Source organism: Daucus carota, chromosome 7, assembly GCF_001625215.2.
Source record: "Daucus carota subsp. sativus chromosome 7, DH1 v3.0, whole genome shotgun sequence".
In the NCBI taxonomy this organism is placed as follows: domain Eukaryota; kingdom Viridiplantae; phylum Streptophyta; class Magnoliopsida; order Apiales; family Apiaceae; genus Daucus; species Daucus carota.
The window spans coordinates 1,835,938-1,855,468 of NC_030387.2; the positions used below are offsets into that span (position 1 = coordinate 1,835,938).

At 33.2% G+C, this 19,531-nt stretch overlaps 1 protein-coding gene across 4 annotated transcripts; it reads left to right on the top strand.

Annotated features, from left to right (window-relative positions):
- Positions 1 to 4,745: 4,745 nt before the first annotated feature.
- On the top strand, positions 4,746 to 16,201 carry LOC108193168 (probable protein arginine N-methyltransferase 6). 4 transcript variants are annotated; one of them, XM_064081623.1, is made up of 15 exons: positions 4,746 to 5,143; positions 7,707 to 7,772; positions 7,936 to 8,004; positions 9,700 to 9,735; positions 11,016 to 11,081; positions 11,174 to 11,242; positions 11,342 to 11,419; positions 11,674 to 11,752; positions 12,891 to 12,985; positions 13,114 to 13,198; positions 13,767 to 13,963; positions 15,036 to 15,154; positions 15,244 to 15,339; positions 15,667 to 15,708; positions 15,823 to 15,856. In XM_064081623.1, exons 1-14 carry the CDS (start codon positions 4,859 to 4,861, stop codon positions 15,677 to 15,679), a joined length of 1,353 nt encoding a protein of 450 aa, XP_063937693.1. In that variant the 5' UTR covers positions 4,746 to 4,858; the 3' UTR covers positions 15,680 to 15,708; positions 15,823 to 15,856. The 4 variants fall into 4 exon arrangements, with proteins under 4 accessions (XP_063937693.1, XP_063937694.1, XP_017215192.1 ...); XM_064081624.1 differs by having other exon boundaries at positions 4,747 to 5,143; positions 15,239 to 15,339; XM_017359703.2 differs by having other exon boundaries at positions 4,747 to 5,143; positions 15,667 to 15,856.
- Positions 16,202 to 19,531: the final 3,330 nt, after the last annotated feature.

Below are 19,531 nucleotides of genomic sequence, written 5' to 3' on the forward strand. Positions count from 1 at the left end.
TGTGACAAGCCTTGTGGTGTTCAATATAGATAGATATACAAGTGGAAATTTGGTAGCATGTTTCTATAATTATATACACTAAATTTGAATATATAAAGCAAATAATTTTACTTAAAACCTTGATAGGACGAATTACGGTACGTGTCTAACAGTAGAGTTGAGGGGGAGAGATGTCGATACATGTCTTCTTGTCATTTGTGGTTCAGCAAAAACATTTAACAGACAAAAGTGCAAAATATGTATATAATGAATCAGCAAAAACATTTAACAGACAAAAGTGCAAAATATCTATATAATGAATCGAAGTGAAGTTGAAGAGGAAAAAAATTAACGCTGTTTGTGTTTTTTAGTAGTATGTGCTACAAAATTAATGCTGTTTGTGTTTTTTAGTAGTATGTGCTACCTGGGATTTGAAAAATTATAATGAAGTTTCATAGATAAACAATGTGTACGTGAAAATAATAACTAGAAATGAGTGAGTTCAAATTTTTTATGATAAACATTGTAAGGAAACATGTTCAATTGTAAGAAAATATGTTGAAAAATGGAATAAGTATTTTAAAGGAAATGATCGGAAAATGAAATTACATACATTTTCTTCGGTCAGCTTCAATTTATTTATTTTATTTATCAAGAAACATGTTCAAGATTGTAAGAAAACATGTTAAAAAGTAGAATGAGAGTATTTTAGAGGAAATTATCAAAGAAATAAAAATTACATACATTTTCTCGATCAGCTTCAATTTAGAATACAAATTTCATTCGATATTCCATTCCATTCTATTCAAGTGAACGAGGCCACGAAACGGACACTTGAGGCTGAAGCAATTATGAGTAGTTAAAGTTTGTATATAAGACCTGTCGTAGTTACGAGCGAGAGGAAGTAAATAGAATTTGGTTTGCATATCCAAGCTCTAAACAGAACTTGTGAAACCAAGAACGAGGTCAGGTTTAGATAGCTTCCATATACAGCTCCTCGGTTCCACCTTATAAATGTCTGTTTCCATGCTTGTAAGTTTGCAGGGACATCAAAGTGAAGTTCAATGATTCTATTTCCCCAAATGGTAATTCCTTAAATGGAATGTGATTAGTTAAAGAAAACAGAGAAGCACGTAGGACTAATATGTTCATACACCTGTCATTCATTGATTACCATTTTATCCGCAATCTGCATGAATTCAATGGTGTACACGAGCACAGGGATCAAACGAAAAATAGGTTAGCTTTTGGAGATCACAGCTTACAATAATCATATTGTTCATTGCTTATCAAACATGCAACTTCTTCCTCCAAGCTACCTGCAGAAGGTAACCACTTATCCTTTCAACCGCGGCTTGAAGGTCCTCCAACGCTTCATGTTCTTGTTTATCTCCTCAATGTTTTTCTCCTTCCATTGCCATCTTTCAGCCAAAAAGGCATGCTTAAACCTTCTTCCCCCCCTGGTTAAATGAAAATAGCAACTTTTTAGTTAATTTACTTGGCTATTGTAATTTAAAGATGCAATTCTTAACTTGCTGGACCAAATATATATGTAATTATTAAGTAGCAGTCTATATTATTAGTAAATATAATATATTGTTTTCAATCAACTTTCCACCTCTTAGCTATTTGTGAAGCAAAGATTGTTGCTTTCTGCAGACACTGATATACTTGTATGAGACGATTGCAGGGAGCAAGATCAACACATTGAAGGCTCAGTAACATTGTCACAAAGCAGAGAAAATTGTCAGTTTATTAACATCCATCTTGAATACGTGTAAGTGAAAGAATGATGATTATTTACTCCAGCACTAGGTTTTCTTCACACATTAGATTTCTTAACCGAATGAGACCATATATTAAATTAGAATTACTTAAGGTGTTCATGGAATTACTTAAGGCGATCATTGTTGTGTATTGCAAGAATTTTTTGGTGGCTAATGCAAATGCTGCGAAAAGTTTCTCCATATTGTTTCCTATTAATCAACAATATATTGATTATCTGGTGCATTCAATTAAATAAGCAGTAGGTTTTCTTCACACATTAGATTTCTTAACCAAGTGAGACCGTACATTAATTTAGACTTATTTAAGGCTTATTAAAGAACACGCGCAAGTGAAAGCATGATGATTTTTTAATTTTTACATTTGACTTCATCTGTCCACCAACTTATAATATTCTCAAAGTGCAACAGACCAGGTGGTCAGTCTTTCGTGAAGGAGTCGGTATTGAGATGATCATACCCATAATTTTGTCCAAATTCATTGGTGCTTCTACTCAAAGGGCAAATCACCATCTGTCTTACATTACATTAACATCACTTACCAATGTTATCAGGTGTTTTCATTTAATCGAGCAGTAAGTTACATGAATGAGGTTGTACATTAATTAGAGATACTACTTTCTATTTCCTACTAATTAACAAAATTGATAATATGGTGCTCTCGTTTAAAGAAGCTGTAGGTTTTCTTCACATCAGAGTTCTTAACCAACTGAGATCATACATTAATTTGGAAATCATGATGCAACTTCTGCCCCGGAGCTAGCTGCAAAACTATCAAAACTCAAAAGGCTCATCATGTTCTTGTACACTAAAAATTCTTCTGTTAAAAATGCATAACTTAAAAATCCTTGTTTTGCAGCTCCATTCCATGGATTTGCTTTCTGGTTCGATGTTGAATTTATAGGCCCTAGGACATTCTTTGCGGATACTGATTCACTATCACCACAACAGTACAGAAATCCTCCTATTGAAGGCAGTCAGAGAAGAAACCTCCAACAAACACATTGGGAGGTCTATATATATGCATCATGTTCTTGTTCATTTCCTCCATGTTTTTTTCCTCTCATTGTGAACTTTCAGCCAACAACGCATGCTTAACACTTCTTCCTCCCCTGGTAAATAAGAAGAGCAATTTTTTAATTGATTTACGTGGGCATTGTAGTCTAAAGTTGCAGTTCCTAACTGATGGACTAGATATGTAACTAAATTATATTTTTTGAACTGTAACAGATTAGGTGGTCGTTCTTTTATGAAGGAGTGGGTATTGAGATGATCATATATAATTTTGTCTGGACATTCATTAGTGCTTCTACTCAAATGGCAAATCACCCTATGTTTTACATTACATTTACATCATTTAACAATGTTATTTCTTAGTTCTGTAGGATTTCTCAGACCCTCCCATACTTGTTATAAAATCATACGCACCCTAATTAGCAAGTAGATGGAGTAATCTTGAAGAAGATGGAGCTGTACATAATATTCACGGCACTCCACAGATTATTTATGACCAAAACCTTACCAGCTAGGCTGCAACTAGCCAACTTAATACAAATTGTTTACGAAAATTTTGTGGCTGAAATGTTACAAGTGAATTGTTTCCCTTCAATACTAATCGGTCATATGTGTGAATGCTATTATTGTAACAGTTTATGAATGCAGTGTGCTGATCGCGGAGCAAAGGATACAAAGCTGCAGAAGTAGATTAATCTGTAAATAGTGTCCTTTTCTTCAATTTTTCTGTAATTTCAAGTTTTGACATCATACTGATTGTCATTTTTTTTTAAAGTAAAAACTGTTCTGCACTTTCTATAGCTTACTGCCTCATCTTGTTCAGGAGTTGGAGGAACCGAAAATGCCATCAGACGCACGGTTAATGCAAATTGCAGTCTGGAGTCTGAATAATTCATCACCATCTTGAAAGATCATCGTCGCGTATTGCCATAATTTTTGTTTGTTGAGCTTATAGATAATGCAAATGGTGTGTTAAGTTTCTATTTATTGTTGCCTATTTGATAATCTGGTGCTCTAATTTAAGCAAGCAGTAGGTTTTCTCCACACATTAGATTTCTTAACTGAATGGGAGCATACATTAACTTAGAATTACTTGAGGTTTTAATTTAATGTATGGCCTAAGGTGTATCATTATGAATATTTAGAAATGCATTTTTTAGGTCTCCACACTGAATGATATACTCCAGCAAATCACCTAACAAGAAGATGTGTGGCTTGTTATACAAGAGCCTTCTGCATTTGTTCCTCAACAAAGCCAAATTTAACTCTGAAATGTAAAACACTTTTTTTTAATGTAAGGGCTTATTTTTTTGAAAAATGTAGATTTTTATAATTTTTTTAGATATAAATTTTAACGAGGGGTTTGATATTCATTATTTAGCAAACAATATAAGGATTTATTGAAAAAAAAATAGAATTATACGTACTATTCTCCAGAAATAAGCCCTTATTTGCTTGTGAAGAACAAGTTTAGCCAAACGATCCCATTATAAAAATTACACCGGCATAATTTCTAGCATTTATGTACTCCAGAGCAAAATTTCAATGTTAAACAAATATTTGTAAGTGACCACATTTATATTTGTTTTCTAAGTTAACAATAATATTTAGACAACAATGAAACAAAAAATATTAGAAAAAAAATGATTTTTTAAATAAGTGGTTGATTTATATAACCACCACCAGATTGAATATAATGATCTTTATATATACAAAAATCTCCATCAATAAAAATTATTCACTCTACATAAACGTACATAAGAGTTTCACCTCATACGGCTCCTCGTTCAATTCTTTCGAAGTGGAAAAAAGATAAAAAATAAATATATTTGTATATAGTTGAAAGATATGTATCAGTGAAGTTGAAGTTTTTTTTATATAATTTTTATATTTTTTCATTTATAATATGTATTAATAAATTTGTAGAAAATACACTACAAATATACAAAACCCTATACAAATATACTGCTGCAAAGTGCCAAACGCAGTATTGGGAAATTCCAATTCAAAAACATCTAAACCCTCAAAACCCCCTTCTCTCACTAGCCGTCTCTCTCTCTCTAACCCTCGCCGTCGCCGGAATGGAAGAGCTCGCCCCCGCCGGAATCCCCAACGGCAACGGCCACCACTTCCACCACCAATCATCTCTCGCCACCAATCACCGCCTCCGAAAACCCGGTCGCGTCAGCCGACCTCGTGCCCGCCGCGCCGACGCTCTCGCCAGCGGAGCTAGGGTTTCGTCAGAGCAAGTACAAACACAGCAGGTGCAGCAGACGCTGACGCCGACGCAGACGCCTTGCACTGATTTCGATAAGGCTTACTTTCACTCTTATGCTCACCTCAGCATCCACGAGGAAATGATTAAGGTATTCACTAATACTCGATGAATTAATAATCTCGATATCGTTTGATATAACACGGATGCTGTATTTTATAAATCTCGATAAATTGACCTAAGCGTCGATTGTAATTAGATGTTTTGTGTGTGTGTAAGTAATGTGTGTATGCAGTCTTGTTGATGTTTAATATATGAAAAAATCAAATGCTACATGAACCCTAGCCTTAGTTCTTGGCCAATGCCAAGTAGGAAATTATCTGTTAACTTGGGTTGACAAGATCGGGTTTAGAGTATCTCCAAAGGCGTTGTCTATAATCGTTGGCTAAATGGGACCTGTAACACATTATGTAAAATTTGCTGAACCTGTAAGACAATTTGCTTCAATGGTATTGGCTATATTGGTTGGCTATAATTTAAAAATAGTATGTTATTAATATTTATATTGTTAAAATAGAATATATCAGTTTAATATGGTAATAAATGATGTGCAATCTTCCTACAGATTTTTTACACACCTGTAGAGGTTCGACAAATTTAGCCATCCATAGGAGGTTGGCTAAAATTATAGACAACAGTCGGGTATGGTTGGAGTTGAGTTTTTCAAGCTGTTGGCTAAAATTTTGTATTTTTAGTATGCCAACTCATCTTTTAGCTAAGGAGTTTTAATGGTTGGAGATGCTCTTAGTATGATTAAATTACTTGTATTATACTTATTTCTTTCCTGTACTAAACTGGTTGATGTAATGCATTTATTGTTTATAGTTGTAATACTTATTAACTTATATCATGCATATTAACTGGTTGATTAGCGCTAAACCCTAAGTATATTTGTTTGTTATACATTGTTGAGGATCCAAATTGAACATAACAGCAAAGAAGATGGTTCTGTGAATCTTGATGAAGAATAAGAAGGAGAATATTGCGATTAACTTTTCATTTCTTTGTTACTTTGACTTTAAATTATCTTAGACTTCGGCTATGAATTTGGTTGCTCTACCATTTATGACAACTGACTTTTGTTTATAAATGTCTTCTTATATAGAAGTTTATAATTCTTTGCATTATATACCATGCGTATATTTAAATTTATTTGTCTTCAATGAATCAGCACATTGTGCGTATGTTCCAGGAGACCTTTGCAGTTTGGTGTGCATATCATGTTTAATACTGTTTGCATGAAACTCTCTTAAGTATTTTTATTTTTAGATATTACACTATTGTATATTACTTGTTTAGATAAATAATGCTAATATATCCATATAATCTCTTTCTTGATCGTTTCAAGTGTTGGTTGACTTTTCACATGCAATATATTGTGTTTTTAACTTTTTTCCTTAATAAATATATCAAGTCTATGTTACTTTTTGAGATTTAGTCTCATGTTTGAAGTACTTTTAGTTTCTAGAAAAACATTTAATGGTCTTGAAAATTGAAAAGTGATATGATAGAGTAGTCTTTCATGACAAATATAGAAATTTCTATTATGTCTTACAACTAATTAGTAATTTTTTTAAATTCTATTATTATTGTTATTATATAATGCCAAAACTTTTGGGCCATGGTGCAATAGGGCTCCTCGCGCACAGCATATTGGTTTTTTTTTAGTTGTTTGGGTGGGTGGGTGGGGGTGGGGTGATACTTTGTAAAATAAGTTGAACTTTATTCATTACAAAGTTGTCATAGCCTTTCACTTGGAGCATGACTTTCTTTATATGTAAACTCATCACTCACGTATAAAACGCTTCATATATTTGAATTAACAACTATATTGGATAAGTTATTCTATTAAAAAATGTATGTTCCCAAGTTAAGCTTGAACCGCAAGGGACTCCATATAAATGTTTCTATGATTTTATATGCACATCTCACATCATTACCAAGGCGGCATTCCCCCACCCCCTCCAAATCTCACCTTTTGAGAAATATATGTATTGATGGTATTTAGTTTATATATCTATTGATTTTTTTTTTAAATTTGTAAAATATTAAGTCGAAATGAACACATGCTTTATGTTTTGTCTGTTTGAAAAATTTCCATTTCAACATGAATATGTTTTTTGGTATAATATAAATGTATCGTATATTGCAATCGTTATATATGTATGACTTGGGTTACGAAAATTCTCTCTCTCTCTCTCTCTACACACACAACACACACACACACACACACATATTACACTTTTTAATAAAAAAGACTCTAGTGTATAATCAATAATGTATATATGATTTGTTTGATTTTTGAGGTCACTCACATGCAGGTTTGTTGTAGTTTAGTAATCACTTGCTTATGTGACCCTCTTACTAGCAATTCAACAAAACAACTCAGTCTTTTTATTAAATGGGAACAGCCCGCATGTGAACATTTATGAATGGTTGAAACCAATTAAAAGTTTTTAATGAATAAATCAGTTAGGTGTAAATTTATTTAGCATTTAACAAAAAAAATTCAGCTAGTTGTAAATTTTTGTAGTGTGGTAGGCACTGGTAGCCTACCTGCAAGTTAGTTAAGATTAAATGATGTTTTAGCCATATAACCCATTTGTTTATTGTTATGTTGATTAATGTGCTAATTAATGGTTTACTCTATACAGGATCGTCTTCGCACGGAAACTTATAGGTCAGCGATCATGCAGCATCAAGATTATATCAAAGACAAAGTAATTCCCAAATTCTGATATTGTTTTTGGGTTTTACACACTGGCTGTTTGCCAATTTCTTTATACTGAGCTTCAATGTAACAGAGTTTTGTTAAAAATAAGCTTTAATTGGAAGCAACTCATGCTCCATGCTTATTCTAATATCTTTTGAGTTCACATTTAGGTGGTTGTAGATGTTGGCTGCGGCACAGGGATTTTATCCATATTCTGTGCACAAGCTGGAGCAAAACGGGTAAGGTGCTTTGGATTTTGTATTTGTTTGTATATGCTGGGATATGCGTGAAACTGTTTTACAAAATGTTAGAGACACTCTTATCTTTAATGTTAAGAGAATTGTAGCTCAATGTCAGGTCCTTTGTTATAACCTTTTTTAATTTACAGCTACTTTTAAGACACTACTAAGTCTGTTTTTGTGTTTATTATTGCATATGATAATTGGTATTTTTATCAACATTATAATTCGTTGCCTTTCGTACATAATAAAACTGAATTTTTAGATAACACCTCGAGGTCTTTTTTGTTGTTGTACTGATTTATCAAGCTTGCACTTGTGCAATGTGTACCTCCATCAATATTTAATGAGTGCCCATACTGTTATTTGATGAAGCTTCATAGTTTCATACTGTCAGAAAAGCACTGAATAGGACTGCAAAGGAGTTCTGTTTGTCTATGTATTTTCTATAATCTGCCTAGTAATATATTACTGGTTTCCTTTAACTATATATGGTGGTAAAAAGGAAGCAATCTATTTTATTTTTATCAGCTAACAGTTTAAATCCGCGTAGCGTAAAGTTGCCATATAAAAAAATATGTTAGTTGGGTCTACTGTATAAAATACTTTGGATCTCTCTGTATAAAATACATCACTATACATTGGGTATAGCTTTTCCGGATATCTACGGGTATGTTTACTTAGATTATTAGTTGTCCTGATAATTTGTTAGGTGTTGGGCCATTGGCTATAGCCTATAGTATATAGGATAAAAATTAGTGTTGGGAAATGGAATCCTGTGCATTAAGGCTGTCAAATCATTTGTATTTTATATCTTCTCGATTGCTAGTTTTAGTTATACCTCATTAGCTCAGTTCTGTCCCATATCATTATTTGAATATTGTTTTGCTATTGGTACAAGGCAGAATGCCGATTCGTAAGACATCGCAGAGGCATATATATATATATATATATATATATATATATATGTGTGTGTGTGTGTGTATATATATATATATATATTTAGTTTGCTAACCTACAGGATCTTATGGATTCAGATAAAGTCGAGCGATTAAAATCCTTTGTTGATTAGCTTGGAGATTTAGAGCATCTCCAATGGGGCTCCTAAATCATTCTTTAGAAAATAATATGATATATGGCTACTAACAAGTTAATACACTAAATATCGTGACAACTCCAATCCAACTCTTTATACTTGCTCTCTACTTGCATTATATTATTATTTGAAAGAAAGGTTGGAGAGAGAAGTCAACAAAATAGGAGGGAAGTGAATATTATGTTCAATAATAATAAGTTAAGAGCACCTAGATACTTTTTAAAAGGCTCTTAAATTTTTATTGAGCCACTAGGAGTCCTTGGAGCACTATTTTTCCACATGCTCTTTAAATTAAAAGGTAAGAGCTTGTTTGGAGAGTGCATTGGAGATGCTCTTATACTGATTTAAGTCGAATTACATGAATGAACATTGTTAAGTAGGTCTACAACATATATTACATGGAGGTAGACATAATTATAACCCGTTTCATCTGAAAAATAGTCGTCGTGTGTTTAACTGTGAAAAAAGTTGCAACATCCTTACTTTTCATGGCTGCCTCATTTATGTGAATCAAATGGACTATTAGCACGTGAGTCAGGCTGCGCTGGTTCAACATTGATTTGACATATTTTCCTTTATATACAAATGTTTGTTATCAGGTTTATGCAGTGGATGCCAGTGACATTGCGGCTCAGGTAATTTCTTCATATTTTGTCAAATGATGATTCAAATTGGTAAATTGTGGTCAGCAGACTATATTCTTCTTCATTTATCCATTTTATTATTTTAATGATCTTGAACTGTTTTTGTCACACAATATCTCTAATACACGCGGATTAAAGAAGGATGCATATGATTATTTATGAGAAACGTGCTAATTATCTTTTTCTTATTAGTTATGAGATGACAATAAACAAGTAATTTTTTAAAAACCTGATAAATCATCATCTTATTATCAGATTTAGGAATTCTTTATCCTGAAAGATATTGTGTTAATGACAGGTAGATATTGCCTATTAAGGACTAAGGCATACCTTGTTTTTGGTTAATTGCAAAGTGGAAGCTCTAATTGCTCACGAGGACCTCTAACTCAACTTTTTATTTATTTTTTCTGTAATTCTTCAAACTTTAACAACATGCTTAAATTATTTTATTTGGTGAATTCAACCCCTCTTACACTGATTTTTATGCTTATGAAACTCCGCATCTTGTTTAGTTGTCTATCTCTCATTCCCCATCCATATCTCTCTCTCTCATAAATCTCTTATATATATATATATATATATATATTAAAAAGAACCATCTTGTCTTATATAGAGATTCATAGAGAACTATTTCATTCTACTTTAAAATCTTATTAATAATTTTAAATTTGATGATACTTATGCATATAATTTGATTCTAATGCAGAATACTAATCATTATATAACATGCATAAACAATTTAACACTGACAAGTTGAGCAAATTTTTTGATTTTTGAATTTGGTTCTACGGCAGAACCATTTTGGAGAAAAATGCTTCTGCTGTAGAACAGTATTGGATATTATGATTAAGTTTCAACGATTTTTTGGGGAAAATGATGAAACTTTATTTTTTGATTTACTAATTAAATATTTGATGAATAATGAGATTCATACATGTTATATATATATATATATATATATATATATATATATATGTATGTATGTATGTATGTATATATATGAGTGTTCTCTATTAGACTCTATACGGGGTGGTTCTTCATAAAACATGTTCTACTCATAGAATAGAAATGATTATTATGATACTCGATGAAATAGTGATCTTTATATAATTTGTTATAGTGAAAGAATGCTTTGTTCAATATTTTAATCGAAAAACTTACATGGCCTCCACGGTCTCCGATGAAACAGCGGTCTCCATATAACTTTTGTCTATTGTTTCTTCATTGCTGACAATAAAAATGTTTCTCATTATCTGGAAATGTTCTATTAGGCAAGTGAAGTTGTGAAGGCAAATAATCTGTCTGAAACAGTCATTGTATTACATGGACGAGTGGAGGTAATCTTGTTTAAGCAAGAGGGACATAATTTTAACTCTTTTGGAGTTTACAATTTAGAAATTTTTATAACCTTGGTAGGATGGTATTGTAGGATGTTGAAATAAATGAAGAGGTTGATGTTATTATTTCAGAGTGGATGGGTTATATGCTTATGTACGAGGTAATATACTTTATGCATATTGCAACTTTATATGCTTTTTTTTCAAGTTAGACAATATTTTTGTATTTTCAATATGGAAATTTCGGACCTACCTTGCAGAGTATGTTGGGAAGCGTTATTACCGCAAGAGACCGCTGGCTGAAACCTGGAGGTCTAATTCTCCCTTCCATTGCGACGGTGTGTTCTTTTTCTGTCAAATTAACATGTGGGGATAATGATTTAGAAATTTTTTGTAGTTGGTTTGAGTCAATTGCTTGAGCACAAGTGTTCTATTTATGTTAATTCACTGCCTGCTGAATTCCTTGGTCCAGAATTACCTGAAGTCAATATCTTGTAGCTGTATGCCTGTATTTATTGCCTTTTTTATCAACCACATATTATATGTGACCAAACATCATCAGTCAAATTCTTATATCTTGTTCTCCCTTCAGTTGTACATGGCACCCGTCACGCACCCTGACAGATACGGAGAAAGCATTGATTTTTGGCGCAATGTCTATGGAATTGATAGTGAGTGGATAATGAACTTCTTTAACATTATTCCGAAACACACTTATGCATATAGTAATATTATGGTATAGAGACTATTATGCGACGAGTCTTAGAATGCTATGTTGTGATTTTCATGATTGAGTACTTCAGGTGCCCAGTCAATTCAACTTTTTTCTAATGTGCTTGAACACATGTTTCATCACTACCTTCTGCGTGTGTGTGTGTATGTATATATAAATATGTATGTATATATATATGTATGCATATATATGTATGTATGTATATATATATGTATAGTTGAAACATGTCTATTAATTTTGTTGGTTATATCCATAGCTATTAAATACTTGATATGTCAAGCTTGAGACTTTTGCTTTGAATGAGAAACTTAGCAATGAAACGTCTGTAAAATTGTAATTTCAGTTCTTTTTAACATTAACAGTAACTAAATAGCTAAATTTCTCCTTTTTGATAAAACTGCATGCTCCGGATTTCACTGGAAACATTAGTTTTTCAACTAGCTCTGTTTAAATATAACGAGACAGTCGGTATTCCTCATCCCTGACTTCTACATAGAACTGCATGGCATGGCAAGGAACATGAAAAATTTGATGATCTGCATTTTGATGTCTATAAGAGTAGATCTACTTTGACTGTAAGACTAATTGCACAAGTTCTTTTATGTTGCGAATTCTTAAATGTAGTCCCTCATACACTCACCACAAAATGGTAGCCTGTTCAAACTAATTTTATGTTTTTTGAGCAATTTCATATAATCAATCTATAAGTACTATTGTTAATTAGCAAAAAAATAGAAAATCCACAAGTAATACTTATACTGAAAAGATTACCCTAGTTCAGTACAAAACAATTATTAGGATTAGCAAAAGCAAACACAACCAAGTTTACTGTGACCTCGGGTTTTGGTTCTTAATTTTGTTAGTGATATTATATCATTTAGTTGACTCGTAGTACACTCGATCTAATGCCTTTTAACCTTCTCCTATTATATATGAATTAATACTCGCACTTCTACGTTGATGCTCTAATTATTTAATATAAAATTTAAGGTCCTGTTTTCATTATGTACCCTCTGTTGCTTTAGAATTTATCAAATCATTAGGTGCCATTCCTTGATTTTTTCTGTCTATTTCAGTGTCTCCATTGGTACCCTTGGCAAAACAGTGTGCATTTGAAGAACCATCGGTGGAGACAATTAGTGGGGAAAACGTTTTAACATGGCCGCATGTGGTTAGTTCTTTCTCCATTTCTTCTTCAATTTACACTTGCTTATGGGGTTTGAATTTTTCTAAAAAATTTCTCAAGTGCTTATGTGATTAAATGCTTTAACCAAGTAAGAAGTTTTGGCTTGATGACAGGTAAAGCTTGTTGACTGCTATACAGTCACTAATCAAGAACTAGAATCTATTACAACCAAATTCAATTTTCAGTCTATGCTGCGAGGTAATCCTCTCCCTTGTAGTGTGTGTATGAACATTTGAAGTTTCAGTATTAGGAAAATTAGTGAAGTGCTTGTACCCAACTTTATGATTGACTGTGCTCGTCACACAACACATTTCATAAACCTGAGCAACTAAGTCCATGTTTGGCCGTGCCTTTTGATATTAATAATTCGACGCTTAAGATGGCAATAGTTGCTCTTTTGAGTTGTGCTATACAGATATACTATATTAGTAGTGAGATTGCAACAGGTGTTCTCATTATTTTGAAAACAATATTTTTTAACAAATTTGTCAATCAAATTTTATCCGCAATGTGCATTGATTCAATGTTGTACACGACCACCATGATTAAATAAAAAAACTAGCATTTGGATATGACCCTGTGAGAATCATTTTTTTTCATTCTGGTTATCAAAATTAAAGATAGGGAATACATCATGCTTATCAAAGATGCAACTTCCTCCTCAAAGCTACCTGCAAAACAATCAAAACTAAAAGGCCTATCATGTTCTTGAACGCTAGACATTCTTCAGTCAAATATATGTAACTTTGACAATCCTTGTTTCCAGCTCCATTCCATGGGTTTGCTTTCTGGTTCGATGTTGAATTTATTGGCCCAGGGACATTCTCTGCTTATAGCGACTCACCACCACAACAATACAGCAATCCTACTATTGAAGGTAGTCAGAGAACAAAACGTGCCAATCCCAACAAAGCACTTATCCTTTCAACTGCGCCTGAAGATCCTCCAACACATTGGGAGCAGGTATATATACTTCATGTTCTTGTTTGTTTCCTCAATGTTCTTTTCCTTTCAGAACGCATGCTTAACCCTTCTTCCTCCCCTGGTTGTATAAGAATAGCAACTTCTTATTTGATTTACTTGGGTATTGTAATCTGAAGGCGCAATTCCTAACTTGTGGGACAAAATATGTAATTTATAAATTAGCTATACATGTACATGGTTATTGTTAAAAATAATATATTGTAATATAGTATCACATCAGGCAAATTTTTTTTGTAAGAGAAGTGTTGTAGTGTCTCTTAGGACACAATACTGAAATGTGTATTATCTCCCTCTTATGGGCCGGAACTAATTACACAGAATAGCAGTCAAAAAGAGTTTTCCACTCTTTCTATAGTAATAGCGTGTAAGCTGTTGTCAAAGTTCAAAAGGACTATCGGTATTTGAGGGATTGGGTCCATGACGAGACTTTCTATGCATCGCCAAAGATTCTCATGGGTGGTGTTTGGTTTTATAATGTCAGGTATGTTGTCAATTGATGTTCACTGTTGGTTATCTATAGATCAAATTTAGATGGTATATGCTCCATAAAAGAGGGAAGGGTGAAGAAGAATGATGGTGCAAATTTGTTTAATGTGGTCTGGGAAGGAAATGAGTAGGCAGGAATGAACGTTCATCCCTGGATTGGAGAGATTGAGCTCTAGTATTTGTTTGGTTGACATGAATTGAGTAGGCAAAGTCTCTGGAAGTAGTAATTAGTAGAGCTTCTAGGTTGAAACTTGCATGGGAATCGAACTCCTTGTTCTGTTTCCTAGGAATTTCATGATGGTAAGTACAACCCTAAAAAGGGCACTTTTTATCAACCAAACGAGATATCTGTATAAATGGAATGAAATAAGAAATGTAGATAGATATTTATCATGAAAGAGTACAGTTTTCATTCTGTTCTTCCCAAATTTCATGCATTGTTTTTCTTTCTATCTCGTACCATTCGTTCGTACAACTATGAGCACTAATTTACAATTAATTTTCCACCTTGGTATATGTGAAACAAAGATTGCTGCTTGTAATTCTCGTGCTTTGTCTTTTGCAGACATTGATATACTTCTATGAACCAATCGAAGTGGAGCAAGATCAACACATTGAAGGCTCAGTAACATTGTCGCAAAGCAGAGAAAATTGTCGGTTTATTAACATCCATCTCGAGTACACGTAAGTGAAAGCATGATGATTATTTTATTTTTGCATATAGTTTCATCTGTCCCGCTAATTTATAATATTCTCAAATTGTAACAGATCAGGTGGTCGATCTTTCGTGAAGGAGTCTGTATTGAGATGATCATTCTCCATAGTTCTGTCCAAGTTCATTGGTGCCACTACTCAAATGGCAAAGCACCGTATGTTTATATTACATTAATATCATTCAACAATGTTATTTCTCATTTATCTAGGATATTCAAACTTTGGAGGTTTTTTTTATACCCTCTATCATTGTTACGAAAACTAATTAGCCACTAGGTGGAGTAATACTTGACGAAGATGGAGTTGTACATAATATTCACGGTGCTCTACAGATCATTTATGATCAAAACATTGCCAATGACGCTGCAAGTAGCCAACTTAATATGAATTCTTTACAAAGAACTTGCAGCTGAAAGATTCAATGAAAGTGAGTTGTTTCCCTCTAATATTAATTGTTCTTATGTGTGGATGCTATTTTTCAGGAACAATTTATGACTGCTTTGTGCTGATCCTGAAGCCAAAAAGTACTCAGCCACACAGTTAGGAGTATTAATTTGTAGGTTTTTTGGTTATTTAGTTTGACAATGGAGATAGGAACTACTCATATTACTTGCCATATTACTGCCTCTGGTCCATAGGTAAATACAGATCAATCTCTGCGGCTTCTTCATTCATCACCAGCCCAACACCTGCTTCAAATTGTATATCTGCTGCTAATCATCTATCAGCCATTCCATATGATACGAAAGCACCATGTTTATTTTCATTCAAGTCGTAAACATGAGCCAGGCCTATACTAGGATTTTATTTTTATTTTTGTAAGGAGGCCTATACTAGGATTGATCACCCATATATTTAGCCCAAGGAAGAGAGTTGTATTTTGTAATTTGAAACCTTATTAAGACTTGACAGTTTGAAATAGTTTAGATTGATTTACTGAATACCTGGATATGCAAGGAGATTTCACCACTAAATTGTAAACGTAAATGGAAATTTCTATTACCTTTTTTCCTTCTACGTTATATATTTTTCTTTTGGTATTATATTAAAAAATACCCCTTTTTGTACTTAGGTCAAAAAGAATCTTTTGATCTAGATTATTTGTACTTAGCTCAGAAAAGAATCTTGTATTTAGCTCAAAAAGAATCTTTTGATCTTGATTAAATACAACAATATATGCCTTAAAAGGATTGATTATAATTTTTTATTTCTTTTGTTCTCTTTCTTTTATCGAATAAGATTTACTATTGTTTTTTTTTTTTTAATCTTAGTTGTTACTGGACGACCAAGTCAATTTCTAGAATTGATGAAAAAAGGAGTCTAGCAAAAAAGTGTTTGTACAACTGCGAATAGGTTCTACCTTAAATTTTATTTGTATAATCATCCCTTGATTTTTCACTTTCCACACTTTTTAGTTAAATATTATAGTCAACTTTACTAAAAATTTAGGGTAAATTAAGAAAATATATTCTATTTATATAATAAAGCAATAATCATCTTTCTTTAGACGTGATATTTTCTATATTTAGCTTTTCTCTTTAGTACAACTATATTTCTGACTTCATTTATGATACCGTCGTAGTAATATTTCACTCTCACCTATACACTTTTGTTAATAAAACGTTAACAAAATGTTAAGTTTAAGCATGGTTACAAATATAAAACTGAATATTTAATGAATATTTACATTCATATATAATTCCTCACTTCGATGTTTGCATTTGTGTCTTGCGGCTGTGATTGTGTGGTGGCTGTTTTGATGGATGCGTAGTGGTGATTGGTGGCGAAGCTACGTTGACTGGTCGAGACTGGAGCCACGAGAGAAGAGGCAGTGAAAGCTTAGGGTGCGACGTGTGTATGTGTGTCGAGGCGAAGAAAGGTTGGGTTCGATTGGTGGTGGCGCGGGCTTGGCGGTGACGGGGTTATTGGCTGGTGGTTGGGTGTATGTAGTGCCACAGTGATTGAGTCGGGAAGGTGAAACAAGGTGGTAAGGGCCAGAGTGGTAGGCGTTGGGGTTGGTGTGCGAATGTAGGTTGTTATGAAAGTCGGTGGTGAGAGGAGGGCTCGTCGGAGAAGGGAAGGAGGTGTCAATCAAGTAATACATTCTTTCTACGAAATTTGATTATGTTTTGGAATATTTTTATTAAAATAAACCAAACCAAACCTAGTCAGTAGGGTCTGAGGAGGGTAAAATGTACGCAGCCTTGCCCATGCCCTTCTTCACATGGGACTTACCTAAATTGTTCCCGTTTGTCGATGATGGGTAACAATGATCTGAAACGGTGACATTAATGATCTGAAACGGAGATATCAAACTGGATAAGAACTGCCACTATTTGCACACTTTTTTGAATTAACTTGAATTCTTCTTGTGGAACGTTGTCTTATGGATCAACGGGGGTTCAAGGAGTCAGGCCTAGAAAAAGGGGAAGGCACCTTGAAGTTGTGAGAAGACAAAGGAGAAGAAGGAGTCTAGTTAATAGCAAGGCTGTGAATGCCACAGAAAAGGTGTTCGGCAGTATAAGCTTGGCTGGAGGTCTTACATCTCTGGAGGTCTTCATACATGACAAAGGAGAAGAAGGAGTCTAGTTAATAGCAAGGCTGTGAATGCCACAGCTTGGCTGGAGGTCTTACATCTCTGGAGGTCTTCATACATGACAAAGGAGAAGAAGGAGTCTAGTTAATAGCAAGGCTGTGAATGCCACAGAAAAGGTGTTTGGCAGTATAAGCTTGGCTGGAGGTCTTACATCTCTGGAGGTCTTCATACATGACAAAGGAGAAGAAGGAGTCTGGTTAATAGCAAGACTGTGAATGCCATAGAAAAGGTGTTCATACATATTCGTTGTGAACGAATGTCTCAGTTACAGGGGTAATTGGGGACGGGACCAAAGCACTGAAATTGTAGACTTAGGCTTTGGGGAGAGATGTGGAGCATCTGGGAGTCTTCATAAGTCGAACAAGATTGGGTATGATCAGAGCAACAGGGGGTCCAGGAAACAGACACTGCATCTATGCTTTGTTGAACATGGTCTATCTCAACATACTGGGTTTCTTGACTGCCACTATTTGCACACTTTTTTGAATTAACTTGAATTCTTCTTGTGTAATCCATCTATGTCGGTTTTGCTTCATCAAATCCTTCGACGAAACAACATCTGTAATGATCCATTAGTACGCACTAAACCTTACCAAATCCTTCGACGAACCACCATCCGTGATGATCCATTAATACGCCCCGGTTAATGTAGATACAATGTTTGTGTCTATATCAGACGAATCATAGAGAAGTAATCCTTGCGATGAAATCCGACTACAGGAGTTGCTTGAAGAAGAAAGATAAAGGAAAATTCAAAAGTATGATCATACCAAATAGTACACAAATCAAACCGTTGCACGAACCAATAACAGTGGAGCGGAAACTTCTGTCGATACTTGGAATAGGGGGATTAAGTGGTAAAAATTAATTTACAAATGATAAATTAAAATTTTCAATTAAATAAAATTTGAAATTATGATTTGTTTGTAAGTTAGAACTGTTGTAAAAATATATAATTTTTATATGATGTTCGTATAATTTAAATTTTTATCTTAAGTTTTAGTTGAATCTAATCCAAAATATTAGTTTTCCATGATTTAACAATTATGAGTAACTTAATCTAACATATTTGTCTTTAATAATAAAAATATTTAATAGCATGGTGTAATGCATATTTGTATATAATTTTTCGTCTTTTTTTTAATATATATACTTGAATATAAATATTTATTTTAAAAATATTTTTATGTTAAATTATTAATTTTTATACAAAATATATTCGTTAATAATTTAAATAACATGCATGCAAGTAGAAGGTTTAATTTGTCTTGGATTAGAAAAATGTGTTAAAAATATGGGTTTTAATTTTCACACTTGTTTCTGTCAAAAAAATAAAAAAGACTTGTCACACATGTTGAATCATCCGATAATGGCGATGCAGTATGAAATACACCATCAAAGCAATTAACGACTTCAAAAGTAACCAAGACATTCCTTTTCTCGTATGTATCATGCCATAATATTAAATTCTTTCTATCAAATTTTAATATACTTTGAGTAGAATATGTTATGCCAACTTCTATTAGATTATATTTATGAATGTATTTTATATTAGAATTATTATAATGTGATTTAAATATTATACTAAAAATTTATATTGTTCCAGATTAAAATTGATAAACATAATTTGTTTTGAATTAAGAAAAGGAATCATAAACATGCAATAATCAGGTAGAATTTGTTTTGGATTAAGAAAAAGTTTTGTATTCGTTCCTCACATAAATCATAAACATGTGAAAAACAGAATTTGT